The 16,988-nt window shown below is 49.4% G+C and overlaps 2 protein-coding genes across 29 annotated transcripts; both read right to left on the bottom strand.

Moving 5' to 3' along the window:
* Positions 1–900: 900 nt before the first annotated feature.
* ppiaa (peptidylprolyl isomerase Aa (cyclophilin A)) lies at positions 901–3,783 on the bottom strand. The gene is made up of 4 exons (XM_040196147.2): positions 3,268–3,783; positions 2,021–2,140; positions 1,710–1,882; positions 901–1,272 (listed from the first exon to the last, which is right to left on the bottom strand). The coding sequence occupies exons 1-4, from the start codon at positions 3,334–3,336 to the stop codon at positions 1,140–1,142; spliced, it is 495 nt and encodes a 164-aa protein (XP_040052081.1). The 5' UTR covers positions 3,337–3,783; the 3' UTR covers positions 901–1,139.
* A 1,530-nt stretch (positions 3,784–5,313) lies between these two features.
* LOC120830879 (zinc finger MIZ domain-containing protein 2-like) lies at positions 5,314–16,767 on the bottom strand. 28 transcript variants are annotated; one of them, XM_078086458.1, is made up of 21 exons: positions 15,697–16,767; positions 12,449–12,524; positions 12,202–12,316; positions 11,921–12,129; positions 11,609–11,768; positions 11,260–11,502; positions 11,072–11,180; positions 10,844–10,956; positions 10,676–10,768; positions 10,138–10,327; positions 9,906–10,047; positions 8,863–8,941; positions 8,653–8,784; positions 8,481–8,586; positions 8,244–8,401; positions 8,078–8,145; positions 7,886–7,954; positions 6,725–6,978; positions 6,456–6,628; positions 6,155–6,334; positions 5,314–6,059 (listed from the first exon to the last, which is right to left on the bottom strand). In XM_078086458.1, the coding sequence occupies exons 2-21, from the start codon at positions 12,496–12,498 to the stop codon at positions 5,949–5,951; spliced, it is 2,754 nt and encodes a 917-aa protein (XP_077942584.1). In that variant the 5' UTR covers positions 12,499–12,524; positions 15,697–16,767; the 3' UTR covers positions 5,314–5,948. The 28 variants fall into 28 exon arrangements, with proteins under 28 accessions (XP_077942584.1, XP_077942585.1, XP_077942579.1 ...); XM_078086459.1 differs by having other exon boundaries at positions 16,070–16,255; XM_078086453.1 differs by having other exon boundaries at positions 12,437–12,524; positions 15,697–16,238.
* Between the last annotated feature and the right edge of the window lie 221 nt (positions 16,768–16,988).

Here is a 16,988-nt window from a genome sequence, read left to right as displayed (position 1 = left end):
GCTATGGGTTAGTTTAAAAATACAGGGATAAAAGTTCAAAATATTAAAAAAATAAAAATAAAGTGCACCAGCGAACAGAAAGTGACGTGTGCAGTGAGACAGAAAGTGACCGGCTCTGTTGAGCCGACGGGAAGAAGCCGTCTGTGACGGGACGTCTCAGACGGCAGATCCCAGCCGATCAGCCTCTCTGCAGAGCGGAGGACGCGCTGCAGCCGGTCCTTGTCCTCGGCTGTGGCTGCAGCGTACCAGACGGCGACGGAGCACTTCAGGAGCTTGACTGACGCTTACCAGTTAGTCATTATGCTAAGCTAACAGATATGAGCAAAGTTCTGATAAACTAAAAAATAAACTTGTAGGTTGGATTGGAAGTAAACCCTAATGAAGGTTCCTCACTGAGTGAAGTAGTGGAAGTGGCGCCATGATAAGAGCTGTTGTGATTCTAATGCTAAAGAGCTCCAATGCTTAGCTCCTTTAGCATAGGCACCACGGGACAATCCTGACAGATAAACCCGTCCCACAGCTCCTTGCACCAGCAGTATTTAAATAGTGACGCATCATTGGACGGTTAGGAGCAATAACAGTAGAAACAGGTGTGTAACCTTTAGCATCACTCAAGAGTTGTTTCTTTGAAGCTGGTTGTATGAAGTCTGACGGGATGAACGATTTAACAGCTTAAAAGATGAAGACTCGCCCTGCTGGACGTCTCAGGCAGAGCAGCTCAGTCAGCAGAATCTTTGCAGGAATTAGTCCTGTTTAATACACGATAAAGTAGTTCTGCGCAGGAACTCTGTTAAAAAGAAACTCAAATTAAGATAAAATAGTTTGATAGTGCCTTAAAGAAACATGAACTTCCATCTGTTATGGTCTGGAAGTAAAGTGAAATAAAAACAACAACAAATGTTTCAATTGTCAAGGCAACTTGTTTAATTTTCTTATTCGTTTTGATTTAACAAAAAAACGTTGAGCCATGAAAAGAACCGTTAATGCATCAGAAACCCCGTAAAGGGAAAGTAACAAATGCAGCAACAAGTTTTCAACAACGCAATAAAAATGACGGGAGGGGGAAGGTTGAAGCATTATTGTGAAGGAATGTTGAATGGCAGAGGGGGCGGGGCTGTGGGGGCGTGGCTACAGAGCGCTCAGAGCTGCCCGCAGTCAGCGATCACGATCTTGGATGAGGTTCTGCCGCTCTGGCTGCCGGTGGCCTCCATCTTCTTCACCACGTCCATGCCCTCCACCACGCTGCCGAACACCACGTGCTTCCCGTCCAGCCTGCAAGGACATCAGCTCATTGAAAGACACGCAGATTCTGAACAAACCGGATCCTCAACATCATGACCACAAACTAGAGGTTCTATTGGGACGCTTATTGACTGGTTCAACGCCTCTAAAGGGTCACTGTGACCAGCTCTCCTGTCCCAAGTCTCCGCTCCTCCTGCAGCAGGAGTCGCCCTACGTCTCCGCTCCTCCTGCAGCAGGAGTCGCCCTACGTCTCCGCTCCTCCTGCAGCAGGAGTCGCCCTACGTCTCCGCTCCTCCTGCAGCAGGAGTCGCCCTACGTCTCCGCTCCTCCTGCAGCAGGAGTCGCCCTACGTCTCCGCTCCTCCTGCAGCAGGAGTCGCCCTACGTCTCCGCTCCTCCTGCAGCAGGAGTCGCCCTACGTCTCCGCTCCTCCTGCAGCAGGAGTCGCCCTACGTCTGTTGCCCTCACCAGGGGGTTTTCTCTGTGCAGATGAAGAACTGGGACCCGTTGGTGTTGGCCCCGGCGTTGGCCATGGACAGGGTTCCAGGGGTAAGATGCTTCAGGGTGAAGTTCTCATCAGCAAACTTGTTGCCATAAATGGACTTTCCACCGGTTCCGTTGTGGTTGGTGAAGTCCCCGCCCTGCGCGCACAACACACACGTTAACACACACGCTTCAGCAGCAGACTGACAGGTCTGATGCAGAGAGACAGCCATTATGACAGCAACCCGTCAGTCACACGTTAGTTGTACACGGCGCCATCAAACAGGAGGACCCACCTGGCACATGAAGCTGGGGATGATGCGGTGGAAGCAGGAACCCTTGTAGCCGAAGCCCTTGTCGTGGGTGCACAGGGCCCGGAAGTTCTCTGCCGTCTTTGGCACCACGTCGTCCCGGAGCTGCAGACATGCAGGGCAGTCAGTACACAGATCAGTGGAAACGGTCCAGAACTCAGAGGCCTTTGTTCTGTGCAGCAACACATTGTCACAAGATGAGGGATCAATGCGCCTCTGAACATTTATCATCAGCTCCCTTTAATGGACACAGCTGAATTCCTGCACCAGCGCCATTAAAACACAGATCAGCTTCTTATGCGGTAGTGTCACGTGACAACAGGAATGCCGCACTGTGGTGTGTGTGTGTGTGTGTGTGTGTGGGGGGGGGGTCCTCGCATAACGGCAGCTGGGGCGCCATTCGGGGAACGCCCCGCTGCTAAGGGCACAAAATGGCTGCAGCTTTTCGAGGCGCGGAGGTATAAATAACCGCGACGGTGCCCCCCCCCCTGTGGACACGTGCTTCCTCGTCGTGGGGACAGAAGCCTTTGTTTCCACATCGTATTCGCCTCGGCCAGCAGCCGGCGCAATTAGCTTCGGCGGCTACATGCTAAGACTCCGGGGCGGTAAAAGCTGGTTTCAACGCCTGGAACAAAAGACAAAGACGAGTCCCGCCGGGGACCGGAAGCAGTGTTAAAGCGGCCCGGGGATTACTTTAGGCTGCGCTTGAGGGAAAAGGCCGCGGAACGCAGCAACAAAGAACGTCAGCGTTTGTTAGCTCAACCCGCTAGCCGGCAGCGGGCTAAATGCGGCTTGGCTGTGACGCGAGTGGCCCGCGGGCCCCTAACGGGCCTCCGCGTGACGCAGGCTGATGGCTCAGGGCGAATGCGTGAGCGAAGTACCCGGATGAGGCGCTGCGTGAGCGTATAACCGTCATCCTTTATCGATACTCCGCCATCCTTACCTCGGCGGATGAATTAAAAGGCATTAACATACACTACGACGTTCTCGCGAGAAGACAATAAGGCTGCTCCGCCGGCCCCGTTCGGCGCTGGCTCGAGGCCACACACACACACACACACGTGCGCGGGGTCCATTCAAAGCAGTGGCGCGCGTGACAGCTACGCCACCTCGCGTGCGCAGCGGGAAACCCGGCTGCACGAGGCAGAGTAGCTGCCGGGAAGAGGGAAGCTCCGCGGCTGGCTGCGACCGCGAGCTGGGACGCGGAGCGACAAGCACGCGGACACGGTTACCTCCATCACGACCCGGCCGAGGGCCGCGCCGTCTGAGGTGACGTCGAAGAAGACTCTGGGTCGGGACATTGCTGCGGACAGAGCGGGAGAGTCACACTGACACGAGAGACGCGGTTGGCCAAATGGATCCAAGAAAAGATGGTGCCGTGCGGTTTAACTTTATATCAAACTCCCATGGGCGGTTTGAAATCACTGCGAGCCAATAGGCAGCGTCAAAGTAACTGATTGACATTCGTTGAAGCCAATCAGCAGCCAGAACAGCGGGACCGCCTCTTGACTGGTCCGCAGCTGAACGAACCATTTTGCCGTTGTGCTTGATTCATTCAGCAGGGTGGGCCTCTTCCGAAATGGGTCGTGTGTTTACAGGGTTTCTCACTAACACCGCCCCTCTGCTCTGTCCCTGTTAGAAAACTTGATCTCGGCAGGACCGGAGACCCGCGGGCAGCGCATCACTGACATATTGAGGGTCCAATGCAGGCAGCGCATGCGGAAGGTTCCCGTCGAGTCCCGCAGTCCGTGCGCACTCCCGCTGTCAGGCGGAGAATGTGGACGCGCGATCACGCGATAAGGGCGCGGTCCGTCCTGTTAAATACAACTTTTAATACACACACATTATACATATATATATATAAATATATATGTACATATATACATATGTACATATATATGTATATATATATACATATATATATGTGTGTATATATATATATGACGCCCTGCCTATTGGTTCATGTCTGTGACGTCATGGTCTGTTTCTCTGAGGTGATTCCATCAACCTGATTGAGAGCAGCTGGAGGTTCCAGCGGTATAAAGGCGCTTGGTTGCTGCCTGCCGGGTCGCTGGTCTCCCCGGCCAGCGTCCACATCTTTGTTTGGGTCTCTTGGCGTTTCATTTATGTTCACTCTACCCTGCAGGATCAAGCGCCCACTGACATGACTGAAACTACTGACGTACACACCTCATATTTGCTTTACTTTTGGTTTTGCTACTTTACTTAAATATACTTTTATATCGGCTTTGCACGGTGTCTCCCGTTTTTGTCATCTCCGTTGAGCCGGGTCATGTCATATATATATACACATATACATATATATACACATATACATATACACATACACATATACATATACACATACACACATACATATATATACATATATATACATACATACATACATACATATACATACATACATATACATACATATACATATACATACATGCATGCATACATATACATACATACATATATATACATACATATATACATACATATACATACATATATACATACATATACATACATACATACATACATATACATACATACATACATACATATACATACATACATATACATATATATACATATATACATACATATATATACATATATACATATATATATACATACATATATATACATATATATACATATATATACATACATATATATACATATATATATATACATACATACATATATACATATACATACATACATATATATACATACATACATATACATACATATACATACATATACACATACATACATATATATACACATACATATATATACATACATACATACATACATATATATATATACATACATATATATATATATACACATTCATATGTGTATGGGATGTGGGATACTTTAGGCTTGGTGTACTTTAAACGCCTTAAAGTACCAGCACACATTTACAAATACTTACTATCGGGTTGGATAGTTTATTCTATTTGTGAAATGTGAATACATTTGTGCGATAGACGAAGCTGGAGTACAATGTAGCAGAAACAAAGGAATACATCAAGTACAAGTACATCCAGATTGAAGTACTCACACCCGCAGGTCTTATTATGACCAGTTGGGCGTCGGTCAGCGACCTTTGACCTCAGCAGTTAAGCCATAATGTGAATTTGTGTCACTATTGCACCATAATCACCGACCCAGAGAGAGTCACACAGTCGGTAGTTTGATAATGAACTGTTTGATATTCACCGATCGATCACAAAGTGACAATGTATCAAAGCACCTCATGTCTTTCCAGTGTGTTTATTAAATTACAAAGACATCAACAGATATTTACCCAGAAGCCAGCGGGACTCAGTGAGCAACTTTACAACTGACCGAATGATGAAGAGGAGGAAGATGAGGATGAGCGACCTCAGGGCAACAGGTAGAAGCATCTTATCTGATAAAAACACAGATATATTTAATGGACTCACTCCCCTCGTTCATATTTATATAAAATCATGTTTAATAATACACTGGAGGAGGGAAACATGTCGTCCCTCTGAAGACGGCCGTCGATCAGGTTATTGATCGTTCATCACGAGGGCAGAAGCAGATCCATCAGCGCTGAGCGGCAGCAGAACAGAAGTGTGGGGAGGAGCTCGTCTCTGATTGGTCCGGAGGATTAAAGCCGATTGGATGATCAGTAGCGCTACTCGTTTCCAGGGCAACGGGGTGAAGAACAACGGACAGTCATACAAACGACATCAGCAGGTCACTTCCTGTTGGTGGAGCTTCACATAGAAACGTGCTCACTTTGAAGGTACAAATCCCAGAATCCTCCTGGTCGCTGGCGAGCTTTAAAAAAGGCGGAGCTTCGTCCAACGGAGGACAAAGAGGAAAATAGTAAAACAAGAATCTTCAGCTACTTCCTGTGTGTTCAGTTGTTCTCAAACAGCGACAGCAGGTCGTCGTTGTTGTTGTTGTTTGGGAGGTCCGGGGGTCCGAGGTACGACAGCAACTCGTCCGGGTTGGTCAACTCCGGAAGCAACTTCACAAAGAAACATATAATAACTTGAGTATTCCTCCACTGTGGTATTATCATTCTGATATACTAAATAAAAATACATTTAAATATAATCTCACGTCCAAAGAAGCTTCAGGAACCTCCGTTGACCCGCCGAGGCTGAAGGACCCGTCGCCATGGAGACGGGGGTTCTGGTTGCTGCGTTGCTGCGTCAACATGTTGCCGTGGTGATTCTGCGATGGCTGCTGGGGCCGAGGAGCACCATGGGAAGTGGAGTCCAGGCGGCCTGAGAGGGCCATCTGAGAGGAGGAAAGGAGGAAGGGAAGAAGGGGTGAGGAAAGGAGGAAGGGAAGAAAGGACAGAGGTGATGTGAGTGACTTGATATATGCTGATGTAACCACGACGACAAAGACGACGTACCTGTCCAGCCAGAGGGTGTGGGGGGGGTTTGTCGGGGGTGAGAAGAGCACTGGAGAGTTCAGACTGGTAGGAGAGGGGGGGGGGGCCTGGGGAGGAGAAATCCCCCCCAACCCCTGGAGTCCCAGGACTGGAGAAGTCTGAGAAACCAGTATGTTGACTGGGATAGGACGGAGCTGAGGACACACACACACACACACACACACACACACACACACATGAGTGACTCTCCTGTCTTGGCGTCCTGACGTGGGCGCTGCAGAACTGCGTACCTGGTCCTGGGTAATCACCGGTGGACCCCCCAGGAAGGGGGGGGTAGGGCATGGGGGAGGAGGCGGCCGAGGGGGCGGGGCCTAGCGAGGCGATCATCTCCATGACGCTGGGCAGCACCATGTGACTCGGGCTCAGCGTCCGGCAGCGCTTCAGAGCCGGCCCGTCGGGCTCCTCCTTCACGTGGAGGTCCGGCTTCACCGGGACGGGCTTCCAGCTGCAGACGGGGTCGATGGTGATCTCCTCGTACTCAGAGCTGTGGGGGGGTCAGATATCCCGTGAACACGGCTTGTCCCTTCAGAATAAAAGTCATGACATGATGGACATGATGACGTCACTCTTGACCGATTATGTCACAACTAAAATGTCTTTACAGTTATTAAAGCATTAAGCCCGCTCTCCTCTCCTTCCTTCCTTCCCTTTCCTCTCCTCTCAGATGTCTATCTGGTGGGTCAGGTCTTCAACTAAAGTGTGAAGAAGTCCAGGAAATTTCTAGAAGCAAACTTAGTGTGATTAAATAGAGGAATAGTTGTAACATTTGCATGTAATCAATACACGACTAACAAATCAAATTAATTCAGTATGATTCTAAAACTCTTTATTAACGTTTATTGTCACGTAACAAAGAACTGAACATAAATGTGTGACTGCAAATATAAATAACGTTCTCTCAATTAACCAAATAATTAAAAAAAAGAATTGAATATGAATTTCTCGACAGTCTCTGCAAACACATTTTAACAACTGAACAGTTTAACAGAATCTCCTAATGAATCAGGTTCTCCTCCTCACGACCTCACTGAGCCTCATGAGACGCTGGTTCAGTGCTGAAGATGAACACAAACCGTCCATTGAGGATTAAATGCTCTACTTTCACTGCCCATTTCTTCCTTATCTTTCTCACCCGTCCCTTTCTCACCCGTCCCTTTCTCACCCGTCCCTTTCTCACCCGTCCCTTTCTCTCGCTTTCCTCCGTCTCACCCGCCGTCTTTCTATTTGTAATTTGTCGCTGTCTCTCTCGTCTGTCCGCAGTATTGAGACGACGTCGTCGTCCTCACAGTTAATGGAGTTCAGTTGAATATGGTCAGCTGACCTCTGCTGTCCTTCAAAATAAAATACTGACCGTCTTCTTATTCACAAACGTCAAAGGAAAGTGGTCTTACTTCTGAACATAGATGAGGATTCCCAGCATGTATTGATCCACCTCCAGACCTTCTAACAGAGCGGTTTTACTGCACGCACACACACACACACACACACACACACACACACACACACACACACACACACACACACACGTTAGTAAAGACATACATGTGTTTATTGTACATAGGACGTAGTAGTGAGAGACATACTTGCACACAGGACATCTCCATGTTCCTCTCTCACAGTTCAGCTGAAGGTACGACTCCAGATCAAAACACTGCAGAGACACAGACGGATCAGGGCGTTTGTGTGCTACGATGCTAATAGCTCATCAGCTGGTTAGTGGTCCAGTCTGTACGCATCGTGACCTCTGACCTGTACGTGTCTGCAGTCGTGACCTCTGGCGGGCAGCTGGATGCGGCGGAAGGTGATGGGACATTTCAGAAGGACTCTGATGGCCGTCTGCTCCACGCCGTCCTCTCCGTTCAGCCCGGGGGTCCCGGCGATCGAACCGCTGCTGAAGTTCCTCTTGACTGTGGGAAGGGGGGGGGGTATTGATCAGGGCATTGATCTCCCTTATTGCCCAAAACTCTTGACGGCGTCTCCACTCACTCTTGGTGACGCAGTGCTCTGCAGGCAGCAGCCTCTTCTTCATCAGACCTTGGAGCACCGAGCGGACCGAGGGCCGGTGGACCAGCTGGAGGACGAACAGGTGGGACTGTGGAGAGACAGGCAGTGAGCACAGGTACGAGCCGCGGGCGTCGACGGGTGGGCGGGGCCTTACGCAGCAGCAGGCGGTGACGGTGATCTGGATGGTGTTCCTGCCCGGCTGGCACACCTGCTTCAGGTACAGAGGCTTGTGGGACGTCTTGTTGTCTCCTCGCTCGATGGTGAGAGGAGTGGCGTTCACGCTGACCTGAGGAGCAGCACAGTGAGTCCGCTGCGTCATGGGGATCTCTTTACCATGTGACCATTGACAAGGAGGCGCAGAGACCTGGACGGAGGCGGGCCAGTTGGTGTTCATCTGCCGGTCCTCGTGGTGGTAACACTTGAACTGGAGCTCCAGGTCCGGTCTGAGAGATAAATGCAGTCATTCATTCAACACCAAAGTCCATCGAATCGCTCAAATTAACGAGGTGATTGAAGTCTGAATTATCAGGATAATCGTCCCACGTCAGACCAGGATTCTTAGTAAACTCAAAGCACATTTATCACCATGTCAGACATACGAGGAGTCGGATTGGTGCGTGACAGCAGACAGGAAGACGGCAAGAGGAATAAAATGTACTCCTTTAGAACAATAAATGGAATTCAGTTTAAAAAATGTTAAATGATAAAAGTGCACCAGCCTCCTCCCGTGTCTCTAAAGGTTTCCTCCCTTTATCCTCCCCATCGATGTGATGACGTCACAGTGAGTGGGACACAGTGTGGGACGGTGAGTGGGACAGTGAGTGGGACACAGTGTGGGACACAGTGTGGGACAGTGAGTGGGACACAGTGTGGGACACAGTGTGGGACAGTGAGTGGGACACAGTGTGGGACACAGTGTGGGACAGTGAGTGGGACAGTGAGTGGGACAGTGAGTGGGACAGTGAGTGGGACACATTGTGGGACATTGAGTGGGACACATTGTGGCACATTGAGTGGGACACATTGAGTGGGACACAGTGTGGGACGGTGAGTGGGACAGTGAGTGGGACACAGTGTGGGACACAGTGTGGGACACAGTGTGGGACAGTGAGTGGGACACAGTGTGGGACAGTGAGTGGGACAGTGAGTGGGACACAGTGTGGGACACAGTGTGGGACAGTGAGTGGGACACAGTGTGCGACAGTGAGTGGGACAGTGAGTGGGACACAGTGTGCGACAGTGAGTGGGACACAGTGTGGGACAGTGAGTGGGACGGTGAGTGATAATAAAATAACTGATGTCGCTCCTCCATCAATGAGGAAGTGATGAACTGATCCATGTGGTGATTTAACCCCACGTAGGAGGACAGGCCCTGGTCACAGAAGGTGCACGTGTGTGCACACGTACCTCATGATGAGCGTCTTGTAGACGGAGTCTCTCAGCTGGAACACGTGGTTGCTCACAGCCAGGTTGTGCTCTAATCTGAAGGGCTCTAGGACCACGCCGTCACGCACCGGGAAGGTCAGCCGCAGGTCGTCGCTAGGGTTACCTGTCAACAGGAAGTCACCACAGGTTAGACGCCTCGGCTGTGAGACCACAGCGTGTCGGCGTTAACATGTAACATGTAACATGTTTGTACCTGAGGGGGGGGGCGGCGGCAGACTGGCCATGTTGGGCTTGATGTCGGGGAGGAAGGAAGAGGGCGACGGCTTTACGTCGGTGTTGCCAGGCGACATGTAGGGCGGAGCCATGGAGCTGCTGGGGGTGATGGGGGGGGTCGGGTTCCCGGGGACCGGAGAGGAGGGGTAACCCGGCAACCCTCGGCCGGGCTGAGAGACGCACGGGAGGAGAACAAGAGTCAGAACGGAGGCTCAGATCAGCCAGTAGTTTCTATGGAAGAGGAGGACTTTTATTTTGAAAAAAAGTCTGAGCTCGTTTGGTAGAATAAGAAGTGAAATAAATCCTGAGACACAAACTAAAAGAATAAGAAATGTAGATCAGCCCCACGCAGCGGTTTCATGTTCAACGTACGGCAGATAAACACGGCGAAATAACCAGCCGACCTTTGACCCGTTAATGAACGCAGCGTCGTCCAATCACAAGACAGCGTGAGACAAATCACTACAGGGAGCGTAGGACGGGTGGAGTACTGGCAGATAACGCGGAGGGAACCTCACCCCCGACGGCTGGTTGAAGGAGCTGTAGACACCGGCGGCACCTCCCGTCGTCATGGCGCCAAGAGCTCCACCCTGACCGTTAAAGTGTTCCTGCTGCGTAACAACAGCAACATGAAACAACAACAACAACAACAGCGCGACGGGCGTGTGGAGCAGCGAGCTGCTCACCTTGTAGTACTGCGGGTTGGGCGGCCCTGATGAGGGGTACTGTGATAGCTTGTGGGTCTGGTAGGAGGGGGAGGAGCCAGAGCGCTGGGGGGCGGGGCCTGGACCTCCGGGACCTGAAGTTAAACATGAAAAAGGGAGCTAAGCTAAACGTTTCCCCTACTCCCAGTCTTTGTGCTAAGCTAACATGATTGTGGCTTTGCTGTGTCTGAATAGTTGGTCGGGTCTCACCTGGATGGTACGGCATGGTCGGGCCGGCGTACGGGCCGTGGCCGCCTCCGCCCGAACCTGGAATTGAACCGCCGGGAACTCCGTACTGTTGAGACATTCCCGGGAAGGACTGAGGACGAGACAAGAGAACGTCTCTGATGAGCTCTGAGACGGACCCCAGTGACCTGCGTAGCCCTCTGGACTCTCACCTCAGAGCTGTAGTGGCGCTTCAGCCCCTGCGGGGGCCTCAGGTGGCCCTGCTGGGGCCCGGGGCCGTAGCCTGGGTGCTGAGGGACCCTCTGGGGGCCTCCGCCAGGTCCATACATGGGGCCCATGGAGGGAGGGCCCCTGTTGGGTCCAGGCCCAGGGCCCATACCTCCGGTGGCCATGCCAGGGGGGCCGCGGGGTCCGGAGTGGGTCATGTACTGGTTGTTATAGGCCTGACCCCCCATCTGATATGAAAACAAGCGTTAAAATTCACAATAAGATCATTACAGTCATTGATATCTAGTGACGTCCTTGAATGCACCACAAAGTAACACCCGCCCCCCCATCCACCTGTCCGTAGTTCATCTCCTGGTTGTGTTTCTCCTGGATGGCGGCAACGGTTGCCGTGGCGGTGGCCGTAGCCGTGGCGGCGGCAGCAGCAACGGCGGCGGCGGCGGCGGCCTGAGTGAAGTCAGCCGAGCCTCTGGAGCCTCCGGGGTTAGTCGGGTAACTGATCAATCAATACATCATACGTGTGTGAAACGGATCGTTCAATACATCATACGTGTGTGAAACGGATCGATCAATACATCATACGTGTGTGAAACGGATCGATCAATACATCATACGTGTGAACGCTCCATCATTGGTTGAGTGACCCACCTGCTGGAGAAGCCCCCCGGGGCTCCGCCGTAGCCCCCCGCGGGGCGGCCGTACATGCCCTGGTTCATGTAGCCTTTGCTGGGCTCGCCGTAGCCCTGCTGGCCCATGTAGCTGCCAGGACCCCCGGCCATGCCGGGCCCCCCGGGGCCCTGCATCATGGGGCCCCCGCCTTGGTTGGCTCCGGGCCCCATCCCCCCTCCGCCCATTCCCTGTGAACACAGTTACACACTGAAAACACACACTGTTTCAACGTTAGTGCTTCCTGTTTGGTGAGGTCATACCTGGCTGGCCGAGGGGTTGGTCACGCCCCAAACCGTGGTCACCACGGAGAGGGACCCTGTGGGCGGGTTGGTGGGCTGCTGCCAGCTGGAGGGGTCGTAGGGGTACGAACCCTCACTACACACACACAAGAGAACAATTGGTTCAATCAGTACGGGTGTGTGTGTGTGTGTGTGTGTGTGTGTGTGTGTGTGTGTGTGTGTGTGTGTGGGAGGAGGGGGGGGGGGGCAGGTGTACCTGTGTGTGTACCTGTGGGGGTTGTTGCCCAGTCCACCCTTCATCTGGTTCAGAGGATTCATGGTGGGAGGGACAGAGGGACCAAGACCTGGAGAGACAGACAGTGGATTAATAATCTGAACTACATGCATCAGCATTAAAAACTTCATGGCTGGATTCAAAGTGTGGAATGTTCTTGGGAAGGTTCCTGACTGAGTGAAGTCAGACTGAGCCTACCTCGCTCCTTCAGCAGAGGAACCACTAGAGCAGAGGTCTACCTCGCTCCTTCAGCAGAGGACCCGCTGGAGCAGAGGTCTACCTCGCTCCTTCAGCAGAGGAACCGCTGGAGCAGAGGTCTACCTCGCTCCTTCAGCAGAGGAACCGCTGGAGCAGAGGTCTACCTCGCTCCTTTGAGCAGAGGAACCGCTGGAGCAGAGGTCTACCTCGCTCCTTCAGCAGAGGAACCGCTGGAGCAGAGGTCTACCTCGCTCCTTTGAGCAGAGGAACCGCTGGAGCAGAGGTCTACCTCGCTCCTTCAGCAGAGGAACCGCTGGAGCAGAGGTCTACCTCGCTCCTTCAGCAGAGGAACCGCTGGAGGTCTGCTTGACAAGTTCTATTTTTTCAACAGATTGAAAAGTCTTGAGAATCAGACTTGTAGTTATTGTCTTTAAATACACATGAACATGAACCCAACATGTTGTAGAAACGGATATTTTGATGGAGGAGACGTTGTCTTTCAGTCCCACAGCAGCTCATCACGCTGATACGACATCACAGCCAATCAGATCCACTCTTGCTCAGCGTGGACCAAACTGAGGAATCGGGGGTCCCTGCTCCATCTCCATGGCCTGAAGACCCCTGACCAGGAGAGCCCACACCGGGTCGCGAGCTACTCTTCAACGATCCGGGTCATGGCGGTCATCCCCTGCACGCGTGACGTGGTATTTTTAATCGACTGGTCAAAGTATTCAGCCCCCTGAACGAGAGCGTCCTTCGCCAAAGGAGAGGAGACAATTCCGTCCCACAGCGATATCTGAATAGTGACGTATCATTGGTCGGTTCACGAGAAACAACGATGGTGACGTAGAGACGCAGGTCATGTGAGCAACCGTGTTTGTTTGTTTCCTTTGAAGCTGGTTGTTTGTGTCGTCTGCACGACTCTCACTGTAGATCGAGATCCATGCTTTTCTAACAGCGAAACGTTTGGGACTTTTCTTCCTCCTGAGAAGAGCAGAGGCTCTTGGGAGTTGTAGTATTTAAAAGGCAGATACATTATTTCTCAGAAACAAACAGAAGTATAAAAGCAGGAGAGAGTTAACTGATCAGTGACTCACGGGCTGGACAATATACTGTTTTTATATATATATATATATATATATATATATATATATATATATATATATATCTCAAAATAGAAGTATAAATATAAGTATAGCATATTAATAAAACCAAATACCTCTAAACCTTATTAATAAAACCAAATACCTCTAAACCTTATTAATAAAACCAAATACCTCTAAACCTTATTAATACAACTAAATACCTCTAAACCTTATTAATACAACTAAATACCTCTAAACCTTATTAATACAACTAAATACCTCTAAACCTTATTAATACAACTAAATACCTCTAAACCTTATTAATACAACTGAATACCTCTAAACCTTATTAATAAAACTGAATACCTCTAAACCTTATTAATACAACTAAATACCTCTAAACCTTATTAATACAACTAAATACCTCTAAACCTTATTAATACAACTAAATACCTCTAAACCTTATTAATAAAACTAAATACCTCTAAACCTTATTAATAAAACTAAATACCTCTAAACCTTATTAATACAACTAAATACCTCTAAACCTTATTAATACAACTAAATACCTCTAAACCTTATTAATACAACTAAATACCTCTAAACCTTATTAATACAACTAAATACCTCTAAACCTTATTAATAAAACTAAATACCTCTAAACCTTATTAATAAAACTAAATACCTCTAAACCTTATTAATACAACTAAATACCTCTAAACCTTATTAATACAACTAAATACCTCTAAACCTTATTAATACAACTAAATACCTCTAAACCTTATTAATAAAACTAAATACCTCTAAACCTTATTAATACAACTAAATACCTCTAAACCTTATTAATAAAACTAAATACCTCTAAACCTTATTAATAAAACTAAATACCTCTAAACCTTATTAATACAACTAAATACCTCTAAACCTTATTAATACAACTAAATACCTCTAAACCTTATTAATACAACTAAATACCTCTAAACCTTATTAATACAACTAAATACCTCTAAACCTTATTAATAAAACTAAATACCTCTAAACCTTATTAATAAAACTAAATACCTCTAAACCTTATTAATACAACTAAATACCTCTAAACCTTATTAATACAACTAAATACCTCTAAACCTTATTAATACAACTAAATACCTCTAAACCTTATTAATAAAACTAAATACCTCTAAACCTTATTAATAAAACTAAATACCTCTAAACCTTATTAATACAACTAAATACCTCTAAACCTTATTAATACAACTAAATACCTCTAAACCTTATTAATACAACTAAATACCTCTCACCCAAATAACAAATACACATCAGTGTTCAAGTCAATAAAGTAAAGTCACCATCCGGCCTTCAAACTACCAACCTGTGCTATTCTGAGCTGTGACGTTACGACTAAAAGATAAAAAACAACAACATAAATAACAACAGGGACGTGTTGTCCTCGCGTCTCGTCCCCGCTGAAGAGAATCCTTCATTACAAAACGAGAGACACCCAGGAGACATTTTGCGATCCCTTGTAGTGTAGCAGCTAATGCTAACATGCTAGGAGACAGCTCCCTGCTCGAGCGGAGGGGAAATGAGGCTGTTAGCATTAGCCTGCTAGCGAACGGAGACGACAAGTCCCCCGCATCTGAAAACGTTACCCCGCCGAGCAGTGACACCCGAGCCGCCGCGAAGCGACGACACATACGTCCGATACCACGCGTAACATTAACCGCGCTGTGTTGAGATTATCTGGTTGTTTGATAGCAGGTTAGCATAGCTAGCTCCAGCGAGCTGTGACAATGGAATGCTACGAGGCTACGAGTTAGCCCGCAGCTAGCTTCGTCCTCCCAACACAAAACACACAAACGTCAGACAACGTGCGGCTCCCGGTTCCGGTTCTACGGGGCGACGCGTTTTGGTTACGGTCAATCTGTAAAAGCCTCTCGCACATCGTGACCAACATACCTCCGCTACTTCCCCGGAGTCCGAGCTCTGCTCCGGGGCTCCGCAGTCTGAGCTCCTCCGGGCCCCCGGGGCATGAAGAACCGAGTGCACCCAAACGTCAGAACCGGGAGAATCCCGTCAAACGCCCCCCGACATGTCCACAAACGTCACCGATAAAACACAGCGAGGTGGCCGAGAGTCAACCCGCCAGGCGCGGGGTTAAATGCGGCCAGCTAGTCCTTCTGCTGCGTCCGAGAGGAGGCACCATCCGCCGGGGACCACAAGACAGAGGCGGCCGGAGTCAGACGGAGGATCCGCTGGGTTTCATCCGCATCGCTGCCGGTGTAGTAAAGGGGGGCGGGGGGGAGAGAGAGAGAGAGAGAGAGAGAGAGACCTGAGGTTGACGCTCCGGAGGTAAGAGGCGAGCTCGGCTCCTCTCCTCCTCCTCAGGAGACCCAGGACGTGGTGCCGACCCGCTGGAGAGAAGGGGGCCCTCGGGGACCCGGTCTGTGGAATGAGCGCTTCTCTAAAGGGACGCTGGCGGTAGGAGACACTACCGACTTAGTCCACAGGGGGCGACAACATCTGAACTGTGTTTTTAATTGTGAACGATCACCTGAAACTGTGTCTCATTTGGTCCTCAGGAGGACCCGGGCTTCTGGTCTCCGTGGACTGGTCCTGACGATGATGATATTATAGGAACATGGTGATAATCAGAGGCAACGGTAAAACAATAGTATGTATCAAAATCAATAAATAAAACGACAACAGTTTTGTATTTTTCCATTTGATCCTTTTCTTCAGCCATCAGTCCCTTTACTGATCGCAGGGTATTGATCATCCACCAACCACGTCACGTTTCAACCCGCTTCTCCCCACCGGCGACGCTGAGAAGCCACCTCTGGTGATCGGAAGCTCCATTCTGAGGAACCAGAAGAGAAACCAGGGACCATAGTCACATGTGTACCGGGGGCCAGAGCGGGCGACATTGAGTCTGATCTCAAACTGCTGGCTAAGGTCAATTCATGGATAACCACCATCACATGGTTCCATGTGACGGTGGTTCTATGTGATGGTGGTTCTATGTGATGGAGGTTCTATGTGATGGTGGTTCTATGTGATGGAGGTTCTATGTGATGGTGGTTCTATGTGATGGTGGTTCTATGTGATGGTGGTGGTCCCTGCAGTGGTCCTGTTGTGCGTCTGGTTTACTACTCACAGTTACTTGAATCATTTCTGTCATATAGTCTCATGTATTATACATTGTTCATTCTGTACACATGACGTCATTGTAGTCGTCCATCAGGAGACGG

The sequence above is a fragment of the Gasterosteus aculeatus genome, chromosome 13 (assembly GCF_964276395.1).
Source record: "Gasterosteus aculeatus chromosome 13, fGasAcu3.hap1.1, whole genome shotgun sequence".
In the NCBI taxonomy this organism is placed as follows: Eukaryota; Metazoa; Chordata; class Actinopteri; order Perciformes; family Gasterosteidae; genus Gasterosteus; species Gasterosteus aculeatus.
This window is presented reverse-complemented; position numbering and strand designations above follow the sequence as displayed.